The following is a 16,583-nucleotide window of genomic DNA, read 5'->3' as shown; positions in this document are numbered from 1 at the left end:
GAGGATCATCACTGGTGGCTCCATGCAAGTTGCATAACAGGGTCTTTCGACCAATACTGCGTTGAGGCCTTTCTGTGCTTCAACTTCAGAGGTTGTTCTGCCACATCTCAGTGTGGCGTCAAGGATACACGGTAATGGCAGTCTGTATCCCTGACCTGAGCATCATCATTGCTGGATGCTCCCAGATGTTAATGGGGCCCAAGGCTGGACTTGTAATCTAAGGGATTCACTCTTCACTGCCTTGGTTCTCAGCGCCCGCAGGGACATCCGTCCACAGGGACTACAATTCACCTGATGATCGGGGCCCAGTCATGGCCATACGTGAGCGATGTATCATAGAAACATAGAAATGACGGCAGAAGAAGACCAAACAGCCCATCCAGTCTGCCCAGCAAGCTTTCGCACTTATTTTTTTCATACTTGGCTGTTACTCTTGGCCGTTATATGTAACTTTTTGGTTCTATTTCCCTTCCACCCCCACCATCAATATAGATAGCAGTGCTGGTGTTGCATCTAAGTGGAAGTATCTTGCTAATTGTTTAGGGGTAGAAACCGCCATAATAAGCAAGCTACTCCCACGCTTGTTTACCCAGCCTGTGCAATTCAGTCCTTATTGGTTGTTGTCTGAATATAAATCCTCTTTTCTTCATCCCCCTGCCGTTGAAGCAGTGAGCTGCGCTGGATATGTATTCCAAGTGAAGTATCAGGCTTAATTGATTCTGGGTAGTAACCGCCGTACCAAGCAAGCTACTCCCCTGATTTTTTATGGATGCAAATCCTTTTTTCCACATTTCCTCTTGCCGTTGAAGCATAGAGCAATGTTGGTGTCGCATTAACCGTGTGTATGTTTATTCAATAAGGATATTAATCTCCAGGTAGTAGCCGTCATTCCCACAAGCCACCCCCATGCCTCTTCTCTTCACATCTAGACTTTATGGATCCACAGTGTTTATCCCACGCCCCTTTGAAATCCTTCACAGTTTTGGTCTTCACCACTTCCTCCGGAAGGGCGTTCCAGTCATCCACCACCCTCTCAGTGAAGAAATACTTCCTGACATTGGTTCTGAGTCTTCCTCCCTGGAGCTTCAAATCGTGACCCCTGGTTCTGCTGATTTTTTTCAGACGGAAAGGGTTTGTCGTTGTCTTTGGATCATTAAAACCTTTCAAGTATCTGAAAGTCTGTATCATATCACCTCTGCTCCTCCTTTCCTCCAGGAGCAGGCCTTGAATCCACTGGCCACTGTCTTTGCCAAGATTGATCCTCTTCCTTTTTTTTTTTTTCTCTTCACAGCCAGGAAGTAGCATTGAAGAGTGCTGTTTTGGGGCACGCTGAGCAAAGAAAATAAAAAAAAAACAAAAGGGGAGGTGTAACACCCAAAAAATAGAAACAATAGAATACAGTCTGGCGGACAAAAAGAGCCTGAGGAGCAACTGATGTCTGCACGTGGGACCTCCCACACATGCTTAGTGGAGCAAAAACTTTTTTACCTTTGAGAGAGTTTCCTTCTAGTGCCGCCAGGGTGCACTACCACAGATCATGGCTAATTCAGTCCTGCTTATCGATGGAAAAGACTAGTTCTTAGTTCTTATAAGAAGAGCATGGGAAGATGGTGAAGAAAATGATTAAAAACTGTTTGCATGTTAGGAGACCTGAGCTATATGTGACAATTGTGGTGTTGCTTTTTGAATGTTAGAAGCTACAAAATACATAGGGATCTTCATTTTTCTTGGGAATTCCAATGTTATAACAAAAGAAATCAATGGAAAGTGACTTTTCCACCAATTTTTTTTCTCCTGTGTTGTCATTTTTTCACAGATTTTTTTTTTTTTGTTATAACATTAAAATTCCCATGGAAAATAAAATAAAAACTGAAAACAAAGGTCCCTAAAATACATAATTGTGTGTACAGACAATAGAAATGTGAGTTTAAAGGAAAAATACTGCCTTGTAACCTGTATATGCTGAGTAGCTGTCATATTTCACTGTAAGCCTAGCTATTTATTTTGGTGGTTAGTTTAATATATATCTTAACTATCTCAAAGACAACATATACTTTAGTTAGCCATGAACAGGTTGCCATATTTCTGTATGCAGTCCTGCAAAATCTGTAGAATACGTTCGGACTCAATTTGTAACTTTAATAATTATCACTGTATACTTTTCATTGGGCTCAGAGTTGCAGAACTACAGAGACCCACTGTTCAATTAAACACTTTTGTTTATTACATGCAAAATGACATGTAATAAATGATAGATATACTAAATGAAAACCACAACAGACGCTTCTTGTAATACTACAAAACCAATATACAAGAAACAAGCAATAACACTTAATATTTTGCTGCAAACCTATATTATAATATAAACAAACACAACATCACTCAATTGATATTAAAAATTCAATAAGCTGAATCTTGCCACGCAATGGGCTGCAAACAGTCTTAGAGACAACGCACCTTCAATCTCATTCATATGCTGGTCCAATATAGTACTTTATTCCTTTTAACAGGAACTCATAATCTTAGTAGTACTTAACTTGTGTGATGTTACCCATCAAACTATCAAACAATCACCTTCCCAGCTGCTCCAATGCTGTGTCATCTCTAGTCAGCTCTCAATGCGACCCAACATAGGCACATGTTTTGGTGACTCACTCGCCTGCCTCAGAGGTCATAATTTCTAAAAATACAAAAATAAGTATTACACCTAACAAACTCACTCCAAACTAACAAAATAACAAAGTCCCCCAACAGAACCATATACACACACACCTTCCAATTCTTAACATCACATTCATTAACAGCTTAATGCTCAACCACATACCCAATTGAATAGTTCCATTTAAACACATTTCTTAGCGTCTAGACAGATGAATCCAGAACCAGTGGCTTATGCATCTCTTCAGCAGATGGAGACAGAGCAAAGCTGACATCACAGTATATATACCCCTGCAATGACATCAGCTCACCAGGATGGATGTGCATTTCCCTACCAGGATTTGCTTTACATTTTAGGAGAAAAGTTGGTGGTTAATTTGCTTCGCTCTCCAGTGGTGATACCTTAAGGTCCCTCCCTCAGTTGAGAATTCCTGAGGTGATTTCCATGGGCCCTCAGATGAGTGCCTTGGTCTGGTAATTGGCTTTTGAGCTGGTGTGGACTTAGCTGTAAAAAAAAAAAAAAAAGCTGAAATCAAGCGCGTGCAGGAAGCTGAGTGCGGCGGTGAAGGTATTTACCCTCTACCCCTGCAGCCGGAGACCATGCTTGTACTCACCTGGGACGGGCAGAATTCAGGTAATGTTTTAAAATTTCTTGGGAAGAGGAGTTTAAGATTCCTCCCCCCCCCCTCCTGGTCTCTGTGCTTGGCGAACGATCTGACGGCCATTCCTGCCCCTGATGGTGTTCGGGGATCAGGTGCCAGCCTAGCGGGTTGAGCAGCCCTTGTGGCTATGCCTTGTTCAGAGGCTCGGTGGATTCACCGCATGATAGGAGGTGGCGGTGCCTTTGCGCACTTTTTGTGTGCCGTACACTGCCCTGTGTGTGGCATATTATATTCAGATATCTCAGCCGGGCGTTCCTTCTAACTTGTTGTTTGGAGGCTCAGGGGGAATTACCTCCCTCTGATTTTTATTAAGCCCGGTTCTTCCCACCCTCATGTAGGAATGGAGAAAGAGCTGCCAGAAGGGATCACCTGATTGTGGGGCTTCCCTAACTGCTTCGTCAGCTGGGGAAGGTAGTTGTGGGCTCCTGCCCCAGGCTTTGGCATGGATCCTTCAGCCTTTTCTTGGCTGGAATTTTTTCAAGGACTGTAGTCTTTTTCTTCAGGCACAGTCCTCTGCCCCAGCCAAGCTTATTCAGTCACAGACAGTGAAGCCCTGCATGCCCGGTGCTGTGGTTAAGATTCGGAGTACTCCTGGAGCTGGTTTTCCTGATAGAGATCCAGATGACATGGATGAGGAGGCCGGTCCTTAATCCCTGGAGGATGGGGAGATTCCTCTGGAATTGAAACCTTTATAGAACTATTTTGAGACTTTTTTTCATAGTTACTGGATCTCATTTCCACGTCTGAGCCAAAGAAAAATCCCTTTCTGGTTTCCTTGTGTAAAGCCTCATGTTTCTTTCCTATTATGCAGGCTATTCAAAAAGTAATTGATCTTGAATGGGGCGCCCCAGAAGCAAATTTTAAAGGGGGATGAGTTTTGGATGGACTGAACCCCCCCCCTAGATCCGATTGTGAGAGAACAATTGTGTTTTCCAAAGAAGGATGTGCTTGTCTCTGCCATTACCAAGCGAACTACTATTCCTGTTGAAGGGGGGAGCAGCTTTGAAGGATGCTCAGGATAAAAGAATTGAGGCTAATCTTAAGCAGGCCTTTGAGGCAATGGCAATGCCGTTGCAGATACCTTCTTGTTCCCTAGTGGCTCGCTCTTGTTTGCTGCTCTCTCAGGAGATCGATGAGTCTGGTGTAAATTCCAGGGCAGTGATGGAACCAGCAGCCGCCACCTTTTTGGCAGGTGCGGGCTGCGATTTGGACCACAGTTTGGCCAGAGAGGTGGCTTCGGTAGCTGCTGTTAGGCGTCTGCTATGGCCGAAAAATTGGTCAGCTGATTCATCATACGAAGTTGTCCTTTAAAGGCTCGCTCTTGCTTGAGTGAGCTGGAAAAAATGGCCAATAAGTGGTATGAGTCCCTGTTTCCTTGGTTAACAGAGGATAAGAAACAAGCTCCACGTTCCTTCAACTTCGTCATACTAGGGGGTTCTGACATTTTCGGCCTACAGATGAGTGGTCTTTCAGAGGACTTGACCTTTAGGTAGACCTCAGTCCTTTTGCCCCAGGTAGCCCAAACAGGAAGCACTTGGGTAGTGGAGCACCCAGAGCCTCCTAATGAAGGTGTGCCGACCCACTTCTGGGAACAGGAGATAGGAGGGTGTCTCTCTCTCTCCTCTCCTTTTTTTTAAATCAGAGGTGGGTCAATATCACTACAGACTAGTGGGTTCTGGAGGTGATACGAGATGGCCTTGTGCTGAAGTTTCACAGTGTTCTTTGGGATGTGTTCATGATGTCTCTCTGCATCTCTCCACATAAGAGGTAGGCAGTGGAATGTACATTGTCCAGACTCCTCAGCCTGCAGGCTGTGGTTCCAGTTCCCACATCTCAAGAAAATATGGGTAATATTCCATTTATTTTGTTGTACCCAAGAAGGAGGGCTTGTTTTGTCCCATCCTGGATCTCAAGGAGTCAATCATCATTTATGTGCGATGCATTTTCGCATGAAAACTTTGCCCTCAATGATAACGGCAGTACAGTCAGGGGGTTTCTAATGTCTCTGAATTTGAGGCATACTTGTATATTCCCATCCGACTAGAGTATGCGTTTCGTGGTGTTGTGTTTTTTTTTGGTTTTTTTTTTTTTTTGGGGGGGGGCATTATCACTTCATTTTAGTTTGGCCACCACACCCAGAACCTTTTCCAAGGGTCGTGGTGGTGGTGGAGTTGAGAAAGGATGGGATTTTAGTACATCCGGACTTGGACGACTGGCTGATTTGGGCCAAGAGTCTGGAAGATAGCCTCCAGGTCTCACGCAAGGTTATTTCCTTGTTTACAGGAGTTAGATTGGGTCATGAACCTGGCCAAGAGCAAACTCCAGCCATCTCAGATGCTAGAGTATCTTGGTGTTCGGTTTGATACAGCACAGGGCAGGGTGTTCCTGCCGGAGAGCCGTATTCAGAAGCTGATGGCGCAGGTGCATCTATTGATGAACACAGTACACCCGTCAGTGTGGTCCTATCTGCAGGTGCTTGGATTGATGGCAGTTAACCTGGAGGTGGTGCTGTGAGCGAGGGCACATATATGTCCTCTTCAGTGCACTCTGCTGTCTCATTGGTGCCCACAGTCTCACGTCTATTGTATTTGGTTCCACCTGCTGATGGAAATTTGCCCTCAACTGCAGAAGTGGATAAAAGTGGATCACCTAAGGAAGGGGGTTTCCCTAAGTTCACCGGACTGGCTAGTACTCACGGCAGATGCGAGCCTCCAAGGCTGGGGAGGTCACTGTCAGGAGCTGATAGCGCAGGGGCGCTGGAGTGCAGAAGAGTCTCTTTGGAACATCAGTCGGCTGGAAGCCTGGGTAGTCCGGTTGGCATGCTTGCAGCTTGACAGGTTGCAAGGTCGAGCGGTCTGGACGATGCAACGACAGTAGCCTACATCAATCGGCAGGGAGGAACCAAGAGCCAGCAAGTGTCTCAGGAAATAGACCAAATTATGGAATGGGCGGTAGTGCATCTTCAGGAGATCTCAGCTTCGTACATTGCAGGAAAAGACAATGTAAGAGCAGACTTTCTCAGCAAGCAGAGTCTGGACCCAGGAGAATGGGAATTGTCAGATATGTTTCAGCTAATAGTGGATCGCTGGGGGGGGGTCTGCCATTTCTGGACCTGCTGGTGACTTTTCACAAAGTGAAGATTCCTTGATTCTTTAGTCGCAGGGGAGATCCAAAGTCCTTGGGCATCAATGCTCTTGTGCAGGAATGGCCAGAGGAAAAGCTGCTGTATGCATTTCCCCTGTGGGCCATGTTGGGCAGAATGATTCAGAGGGTCCTAGTAGACTTAACCCTCCGGTTTCCAGTGCACAGGGATTTGTTGCGGCAGGGGCCTGTGCTTCATGAAGATCCAACTCTATTTTGTCTTATAGTATGGCCCTTGAGAGGGCTTGCTCACTGAAGTTTGCATATTCTACTGCAGTGATTGCCACCTTGCTACGAGCCAGAAAGTTTTCCACATCTTTAGCCTCTGTGAGGGTTTGGTGAGTGTTTGAGACTTGGTATGAAAATCCAGGGGTTCTTCCTCGTTCGGTTCAGATCCGCTTATTTTTTAATTTTTGCAGGATGGTTTGAATAAAGGATTGGCCCTTAATTCATTAAAGATTCAGGTAGCAGCTCTTGCCTGTTTCAGGGAGTCATGTGAATGGTGAACCCTTGTTGGCTTATCCAGATGTGGCCCATTTCTTAAAAGGAGTGAAACATCTTCGTCCTCCCTTGTGTGTTTACTGGTGCCCTTGTGGAGTCTCAATCTGGTTTTGGATTTTTTAGCAGGCCCGTTCAACTGATGTGTAAACCTATCTTTGTGGTTACTGACCTTGGAAACTGTGTTTCTTGTGGCAATTTTTTTCTGCGTGTAGAATATTAGAACTGCAGGCCTTGTCTTGCCGAGAGTCGTTTCATCCAGAGGCGATACAGCTGTGTACTGTTCCTTTCTTTTTGCTAAAAGAGAGGATTTTCAATTGAATCAATCCATTTCTATGGTCTCTGGATAGGGAAAGAGATGCAGAGGAATATTGCTGCTTGTTACCCTTGAATGTCACAACATTGTGATGTATCTGGAGGTTTCTAAACCTCTCAGGAAGACTGATTGCCTGTTTGTCCTCCACGGTGGAAGTAAACAGGGCAAGCCGGCTTCGCGGGCTGCTCACTGGATTAAGGAGGTAGTCACGACTGCATATATGGATGCTGGGCAACTCTTACCTAGTCAGGTTAGGGCTTATTCCACTAGGGTTCAGGCAGTGTCATGGGCGGAGGTTAGATTATCTCCCGTCGACATTTGCCAAGTTACAATGTGGTCCTCCTTACACATCTTTTCCAGGGATTATCAACTGGATGTGCAGACCTGGGAGGATGCAGACTTTGCACGTGCGGTTTTGACTGGACCGCGGGCAGCCTCCCGCCCTATTCGGGAATAGCTTTGGTACATCCTATTGGCTCTGGATTCATCTGTCTAGATGCTAAGAAATGAGAAATTACTACTTACCTGAGAATTTCCTTTTCTTTAGGATAGACAGATGAATCCAGCTTTCCACTCTTAGCTGCCAAATAATTGTGCCAAGGTCCTCCTGCGTGGCTACATGGTCCAGGGGTTATTGGTAAGTGTTAATCCAGTCCCTAGACTAGTGTTAATACATTCTTTTTCTGACCTCAGTGTTTCCTGTTGACTGAGTACTGGAATGGTTTAGCTAGGGTTAATCAAGTTTTGTGAGTTTGACAACAGTTGGCTTTTGCAGAGAATACTGGTGAGCTGATGTCACTGGAGGGATATTTATACTGTGATGTCAGCTTTGCTCCTTCTCCATCTGCTGGTAGAGGTGCATAACCCGCTGGTTCTGGATTTATCTGTCTATCCTAAAGAAAAGGAAATTATCAGGTAAGTAGTAATTTCTCATTAGCCAATCACAAGCCACAATATCAAATGCAAATACCATGTATACTGATCCTATACAGCCCTTAACGTCATACACACTGACAAATGACCATAAGAACTTGTCTCGGCAGCAAGAAACCCAATCAGTTTCCTTATTCAGCCCAAATGGATGTACAGGATTTAACCGATTAATCCATTGCTGCTCTGTAGATCCATTTGGGCTGAATAAGGAAACTGATTGGGTTTCTTGCTGCCGAGACATGTTCTTATGGTCATTTGTCAGTGTGTATGATAAGGGCTATATAGGGTCAGTTTTCATGATATTTGCATATGACATTGTGGCATGTGTTTAAACGGAATGATTCGATTGGGTATGTGGTTGAGCATTAAGCAGTTAATGAATGCGTTAAGTATTGGAAGGTATATGTGTGTGTGGTTCTGCTGGGGGATTTTATTTTGTTAGTTTGGCATGAGTTTGTTAGGTGTAATACTTATTTTTGTATTTTTAGAAATGAATACCCCTGAGGCAGGCGAGTTAGTCACCGAAACATGGGCCTATGTTGGGTCACCTTGAGAGCTAACTAAAGATGAAACAGCATTGCAGCAGTTGAGAAGGCGATTGTTTTATAGTTCAGTGGGTAATATCACACTAGTTAAGTACTATTAATATTATGAGGTTGTGTTAAAAGGGGTAAAGCATTGTATTGAATCAGCACATGAATGAGGTTGAAGGTGTGTTCTCTAAAACTGTTTGCAGTCCATTGCGTGGCAAGAGACAGCTTATTGAATTTTAGAACCAATTGTCTGATGCTGTGTTCATTTATACTATAAGTTTATAGGCTTGCAGCAAAAAAATTTTTGAAGTGTTATTGCTTGCTTGTATTTTGATTTTGAATGTAATAAATGATTCCATGGTGGTAGTTATTTTTCAGGTTGGCCTTTCTATTTTCAGAAAAAGACACTTGGCTAATGCAGCATATTCATATAATTTTAAATGAGAGATGGCTAACTGCTGTAACTTATTCATTCTGAATATGTAATGTTTTAATTAAATAATTATTTTAAAAGCAAACGATAAGTGAACTCCATGAAGGAGTATTGAAGGGGGAGGGATTTAATCTTACTCTTAAGGTAAAGGTTTTACCCTTCATTTCCTAATTTTGTTTCTCTTTTTCAGTGACAATCGTCGGCGGCATCGTTTTCCTGGCATTTGCATTTTCAGCACTATTTATAAGCCCTGAGGCTGGTTTTTAATAGAAGGCTATCTTTTCATGGCTAAGGAAGTGAGGCTCGAATGTGCCGTTTGTACTGTATTTCTGTCTATAATGTACAATATATTGTAGCTAAGAAGAACTCTTGGAGAAACACTTGTACAGTGGGTCTGACTTTGCTTTTTGGAATAGGGTTTGACTCATTTATGGAAGTATTATCCACAAGAGAGATGTTTGGTTTTGTTTTTTTTTGGGGGGGGGGGGGGGGGGAGGTTGGATTATAAAAAACCAACCTATTTTAAGAAGTGTTAATTTCTATTGGACAAAAGTGCTGATTCACCACTATTTTTTCCACAATATTCTTCCCTAAATGGACTTTTGTTTCCGAACTAACTTAATATTGTTGAGTTGAAAACTCGCAATGTACAGCAATCGTGTCAATATTTGACGAAGTAGCTACTGCAAATGTTAAAAGTAATGGACTGTTTAAAAGATCATATGACAAGTGTAGAAATATTCTTCAGACACATATTATTATAAGAAGAAAACCATGTCAATAAAAACAGTGGGTTTTTTTTTTTTTTTTAACATTTCATTCTTTGGTTAGTTTATCTGTTCGACTCCTTAAACAAAATATTTTTGCTATTATGCACAGGAGGATTTTTTGCCTTATTTAACATAGTTTTCAACTACAAGATAGGATCAGATTCACAAAATATAGTACAATTCAGTTAGTACTTGACTGCCTGAAAAACAATTACAATCTAGGACAACAAACTATGCCTTTATTTTTGTATTTCATCAGTCACCAAAAATGTTTTTGTCGCTAGTCCAGAAACTGTAATTGGTTTTGGTCAGGAGCTGATCTTGGGGCCAAAACCTGTGGAGGATTTTATTTCTTTGCCATGCTGATCATGAGTGGGATAGGCGCTTACTGCAGACTGAAGAAATGTAATGATTAAAAGAGATCTGTGGCAGATACGGCAGGACTCGAATTGTGTGAGGTATATTGATGGGTTACTTAACTGGTATCGAGAGCTGGATGACACTTTTTTCTATAAAAGCTTTGACCATGCATTTATTTTTAGTTTTTTTGCAGTCTGCCAGCCCTGATGCTTCACATTTGATTGTATATCTTAAATTAATGGCTAAGTGGTTCTTCCTTATCTTGCTGCTAGACGAGCTGTTACAAGTGGGATATCTCTGCTTTCCACCTGCTTGAGACAGAACATGCATTTTTCCTATGACATTATTGCCAAATATAAGGGAGGTGTGGCCCTAGGCAATTGCCAGAAATCTGTCTCCAGCAGTTGCAGACAAGTGAGGGCTGGTAGTACATATCTCCCAGAGCCTAGGTTTTGCCTAATTGGGGCTACAGTCTTTCAAGGTTGATTCCCCATGGAAAACTTGCCTCTCAGTGTCCCTAGCGGTCTGATCAATCACCCGTGGTGGAACCAGCAAGTTTAGTCCTGATGCTTTTTGGGCTCCAGGGGCTTCTTGAGGCTGACCCCTTCCCCTTCTCTATGTTCTGCTTCTCCACCTGCATAAAAAAAAATTATATATATCCTAAACAAAAGGATTTAGTTTTGAGAGGAAGGAAGGTGGGCTGTATGGTCTCTTTGTTGTAGCACACTCTGTGCACCATCGGCACTCACAGTTTTATGCAGTGAGGAGGTCCAGGGATGCTGTCCTAAATCTAGGCTGAACCATTACAGGAACAATGGAGGGACAATCCCTAACAGCATGATTTGAGGCTGTAGGTGTGCAGTCTGTGGCTTCAAACAGAACCCCCAGCATCACAGGCTTCTACTGCCTGGTGTGGGATGAAGACCTGAGCCAATGTCACTGGATAGGCTAAGCACCAGAGCCTCCCTCTTTCTGATGACAGAGATCAGCTAGAGACTGGGCTGCACTGGAGGCAGGTAGCTCTCAGATCTCACATGGCCTGGGCCTCTCAGCCATCTCCTCTGTGGGGAGTTTAGCATTAAAACTCCCTTATCCTTTAGGGCCCGTGAGGCAGGAACCGCAGCTAGAATAGTCGAATGTTCCTCAAGGCCCCTTCTCCCCAGAATTTGTAGTGCTTATGTACCAAGGCACCTGTGTTATGCAGAAGCCAGGGATAGGGTCCCTCTCATTAACCTCTGACCTGATCCATATCTCAGGACATGAGGGGCTGGCCCTAAAGTGACTGGCAAATACCCCAAGGGCCTCAAGATTGTCTGCCTTGTCTGGGCTTGAGGAAGGGGTCCTGGTCAGGAGATGTTTGACCATAGTAGACCACCAGACTCCCAAGAGGAAGGGGAATGCGCTGAAGAGGAAGAATCCTCAATCATTTATTCTGCAAGGAGGAACTATCAGCCCTAAATTCTGATCTGCTGGCCACCTCATGATATGTGGCACAAAGGTGGAGTACCTTGCTAAGATGGATCCTATCCTGCAAGGTATACAAAGATCCCCTTCTCTGGCTGTATGATTGGATGGTAGACTCTGCATGTAAGATTTACCTCTGCAAGCTTCCCTTTTAAAGGGGGTCTGCTCTTGGGGAAGAGAATTAGGTTCTTCTAAATCTTTAACTGTTTCTCCAAGCCCCAAAGGCTTCCTGAAACCAAGGCCCAAGCCAGTGCACAAAGCTTTAGGTACCAGGATTTTGGAAGATTTAGGCCAGCCACAATATCCCTGTTGCAGAGTGCCCAGGGCAAGACCCAGCCCTTTTGGAGAGCTAGAATGGCAAAGGGTGACCTACTTGGCTGTGGCAGGAGGCAGTTGCTGTCCTCAATGAGGTTCAAGTGGGTCCCTCCTGTAATAGTACCACTGGGTGGATACTTCCTGTGGTTTTACATGGAATTGGACCCACATTACTATGGACCCATGGGTCCTGGCTATGGCTAAAGCTGGCTATGCTCATCCCAGCTGTAGCATATGCAATGAAGCAAGGGCAGCAGCCACAGTCTCATGCTGGCAAAGGAGGCATGATTGCTATTCAGATGGGCAGGGGGAAATCTGCTGCTGTGTCAGCATCTTGTGGTGTAGGAAGTGAGAATATCCAAGCAGACTTCCTCAGCAGAAACAGGCTCAATCTCAGGGAACAGCAACTCAGGCCGGAAACCTTGCAGTTGATAGTAGAATAATGGGGTACCCTGTTAATGGGCTTAATCCTAACCTGAACAAATGCCAAAGACAGCAGATCAAACAACTTTTGTAGATACCAGCCCCTTTTTTAAATTAACAAACAATAACAAATACACACTAGCAAATAACAGAAATTCATAAATAAAGAACAATAGCAGCAAGAAATTAATCTATATTATGGTTAGCAAATGAATATTCAACTTACCTGGTCACAAGCTCAGAAGATATGGATATTTCTGTAGAGAAACCTGTAAGTAGTGCTTAACCCCCCTGAAGTGCACTGTGACTCACCAGCCCCAGAGAATACATTTTTTTTTTAAATTTCCGGTACACAGTAACTTACAATCAATCTAGGACAAATATATCAAGATTTCAAACCATGTAAAAATACATAACTGCTGATTGTTGCCTTTTGTGATCGATCAGTGAGCTAGCATCTGAACCATGTTAATGGACCAGATATACCCAACAAAAGACAGTGTAGAAGAATGTTATGATTTATGGTGTTGGCAGCTGATGAAATATCTAAGTGGAATATAAATCTAAGCCTATATAACACTGCCTCTCATGAAGTTACATTGGCTACCAGTTGCATGGAGGTCACAGTCCAAAGTGCTCAATCTTATTTACAGTCTCTTGAATGGTGGATCGTCCATCTGGCTTGCTTCAACGCTTTGCCTTTTTAAACCATCCTGGCAACTGCATTTACCAAAAAAAAAAATCTTTTGGCAGTTCCAGCTCCAAAACTAGCATGAGTGAAGTTACATGAAAAAGAGCATTTGTAATAGCTGGTCTACTTGGGAACTCACTGAGACTGCCTTAAAAACTCACTTTTGAAACACCAGTGTGAAAATATAACATGGGTCTGATGTCATTTCTTATCTGTCATACAATGTCTTTTTGTCTCTATATATTTGTAAAAGTGATCAAGCATGTGATAGATGTGAACTGCCATGTACTGTAATGGAATGTGCAGGTTATTTTAATAAAATAAATTTTCCATTCTGTCCCCTGCTAGAGAAGATGATAAAGAGAATAGAGGATCACCCATGCTATAGTAGCCCCAACCTAGCCAAGATGACCATGGTATGTGTTATCTAATAAAGCTATTGTCTGGAATCCCTCTACATTTCTCCAGGAGCCATGGCCTGCTGTGGCAGGGCTTAGTTCTGATGGAGGACCCTCTCCATTCTGTCTTATAGCCTGAAAGGATGCACCTATGCCAGAAGGGCTAATTCCTGTCAAAATTATTGCAACCATGTGAAGGATGCATAAAAACTAGACATAGTTGGCCTATATTTAGGTTTGGCACCTGTTCAAGGAATTTTGTCTTGAGCAAAGTCTCCTCCTGGAAGGCAGACATCTCAGGTCTCTTGGACTTTCTGCAGATAGGCCTAGATAAAGACCTAGCCCTTAACTCACTGAAAGCACAAGGGTCCGATAGTTCACAGCTGAAGAGTTGTGAAGTGAATTTGGCATCTCTTTAGGCAAGCAGTCCCTCAATAAGATCTTAATCTGGTTCGCAAAGCCCTAGTGAGGCTCCCCATTGAACCAGTAAAATAGGCATCCCTTAAGAATCTTTCATTAAACACCGTTTTCATTGGCATCTGTTCTGCCTGACATATCTTAAAACTATAGGCCCTTTCATCTAGAGCCCCCTATTTGTTTTTTTTCCTCTGGACTCTGTTGCCTTTTGGTTGGTACCATTCTTTCTGCCCAAGGTTATGTCTCCTTTCTGCTTAAATCAGTCACTATCTCTCCTATCCTTCAAAGGCTCCAAATATTGAGGTAGGAATAAGAGGCTTCCCCTCCTAGATGTTCATTGCATGATCTAAAGGTGACTAACATATTCCAGAAGACATAAGTTGTTTGTGTCCAGTGACTGTTGGAAGGGAGGGGCAACCTCCATGCCCACATTGGCCGGATGGATTAAGGCAGCAATCAGGTCAGCTTTCCTGTGCAAGGGTAGGCAAGCATCTGCAGTGCTCTGCATGCATTCCACAAGGACACATGTCATCTTGGGCAGAGACAGTTTCAGTATCCCTAGATTAAGTTTTCAAGGCAGCTACTTGGTCATCTTTATATTCTTTTACTAAATATTACAGTCGATGTGGAAGCCAAGGTGGATACAGCTGTTGGCAACTCTGTCTTCTTCCCTGGTTCAGTTGCAACTTGAGTAATTCCCATTTGTAAGTACTGGTCTAGTCTGTTACAACTTACACAAAACACAGCTGCTCATATTCTTAAACTCAAAAGATGAAGATCATATCACTTTTGTCCTCTGTTCATTGCATTAGCTCCTTGTTCCTTTTCAAATACAATACAAAACTCTATACATTATTCACAGCCTCATATACAAGAAATCTGCTATCTAGCTATGCTCTTCGCTACGATTGTATCAACCTTCATGTCATCGCCATGCCATGAATAAGTTTCCTAGAGGTCATCTCCTCTCTTAAAGTAGCCAGATTAGACATCACAAAAAAACATACCGTTGCAGTAGCTGCTCCTATTCTCTGGAATTCCATTCCCGATTCCCTCAGGCAATTAACAAATATTAAGGAATTAAAAAAAAAAAACAACCCTAAAAACTTACAAAGATTTGAGTCCTAACAGGTCCTACCAAGAGCTTTGTCCTGATTTTATTGCATTGTTTTGTTTTTCTGATGTTTAGTTTTATCTTATTTTATTATGAATGTTTACTATTGTAAACTGCTTTGATGTGCCTTCCATTGTAGAAGCAGTATAGAAAAGATTTTAAATAAGATTAAATTTCACCTTCCTGTTGTTTATTTTATCTGTTAATTTCCTTTTCTTGAGTTATACTAAACCAGTCCTGGACCCTCCTGAGTATACAATATCTGCCACTGCAAAAAGTCACTGTCATCATATACACGGTTACTCTCTCACACCTCTCCATCCTTCTTTGAGGCTGGGCTCAAGTTCTCTGTCTAGCAGCAAAACAAAATAAAACGGGGGGGGGGGGGGGGGGAATTGGGGTGCATATCCCTTTTGTTTCTTTTTTTTCCTGAAGTTCTAGGTTAGGTAATTGTCGCACTACTGTGCCAGAAGGTTACTGGTAACTGCCTAGGGCCACACCTCCCTTAGACTCAGGTATATCATAGGAAAAAGGTGTAGTCTTGGCTCTGGCAGCTTAGGCTATGGAAATATCCCACTGGTAAGGACTGCACGAGCAGGACTCAAGGAAAGGAAATTAACAAGTAATACAGGTAAGTAATTACTTTCTCTGCTGAACAGTACATCACACTCCTAGGTTTGTATAGCTAAAGGTTGACCCAAAAAAAATACAGGAAAGGGGACATAAATAACCACAACTCTACTACCTTGATAAAGATGGGAGTATGACTGTGAGGTCTGGCCTGTTGGTATCAAAAGAACCATGAAGTTGAGTGAAATTTCTATTAGCTTTAATCGGCTGTAGATAGAAGGTAATAGCTGTCTGCATGCCACTGTGCAAAGTTCAGTGTCTCCCATCTTCACAGTTGGCAAAGGCACTAATAGTAGAAAGATCATTAAAATAACGTTTGATGGTATTTAGTTTAAAGAGGATACATTTTTAAGATGGAGAGCTAGCTCATTTATGCTGCAGGATGAAATCACTGCTATCATAAAAATGACTTAGCTAGGAGCTAAAATCACAAGAATTAAGTGACTCGAATGGCACTTTGATCTGCTGTGTTAAAAACAGAGGGCCTGATTTTCAAACAGGAGATAGCAAATGTTGTTTACCTGGTGTAACAGGTGTTCTCACAGGACAGCAGGATGTTAGTCCTCACAAATGGGTGACATCATCAGGATGGAGCCCTGTACGGAAAACTTTTCTGTCAAAGTTTCAACAAGCTTTGACTGACACTGGCACACTGGGTGCACTGAGCATGCCCAGCCTGCAATTATCCCTGTGAGCCACAGGTGTCTCCCTCAGTCTCGTCTTATAGCTAAAAAGCGCAAGCGAAACTAAAATAAAAGTATACAGACCCAACTCCGCGGGGTGGCGGGCGGGTTTCGTGAGGACTAACATCCTGCTGTCCTGTGAGA

At 43.1% G+C, this 16,583-nt stretch overlaps 1 protein-coding gene across 1 annotated transcript in view; it reads left to right on the top strand.

The window, feature by feature from the left end:
• TMEM165 (transmembrane protein 165) overlaps positions 1–15,130 on the top strand; it is a 49,727-nt gene extending 34,597 nt beyond the window's left edge. Inside the window, exon 6 of the mRNA XM_029587511.1 lies at positions 9,365–15,130. Coding sequence (XP_029443371.1) covers positions 9,365–9,441 — 77 coding nt within the window. The 3' untranslated portion in view covers positions 9,442–15,130. The remainder of the gene's footprint in view (positions 1–9,364) is intronic.
• Positions 15,131–16,583: the final 1,453 nt, after the last annotated feature.

The sequence above is a fragment of the Rhinatrema bivittatum genome, chromosome 1 (assembly GCF_901001135.1).
Source record: "Rhinatrema bivittatum chromosome 1, aRhiBiv1.1, whole genome shotgun sequence".
Classification (NCBI taxonomy): Eukaryota; Metazoa; Chordata; class Amphibia; order Gymnophiona; family Rhinatrematidae; genus Rhinatrema; species Rhinatrema bivittatum.
The sequence above is the reverse complement of the archived record's forward strand: the minus strand, read 5'-3'. Positions and strand labels throughout refer to the sequence as shown.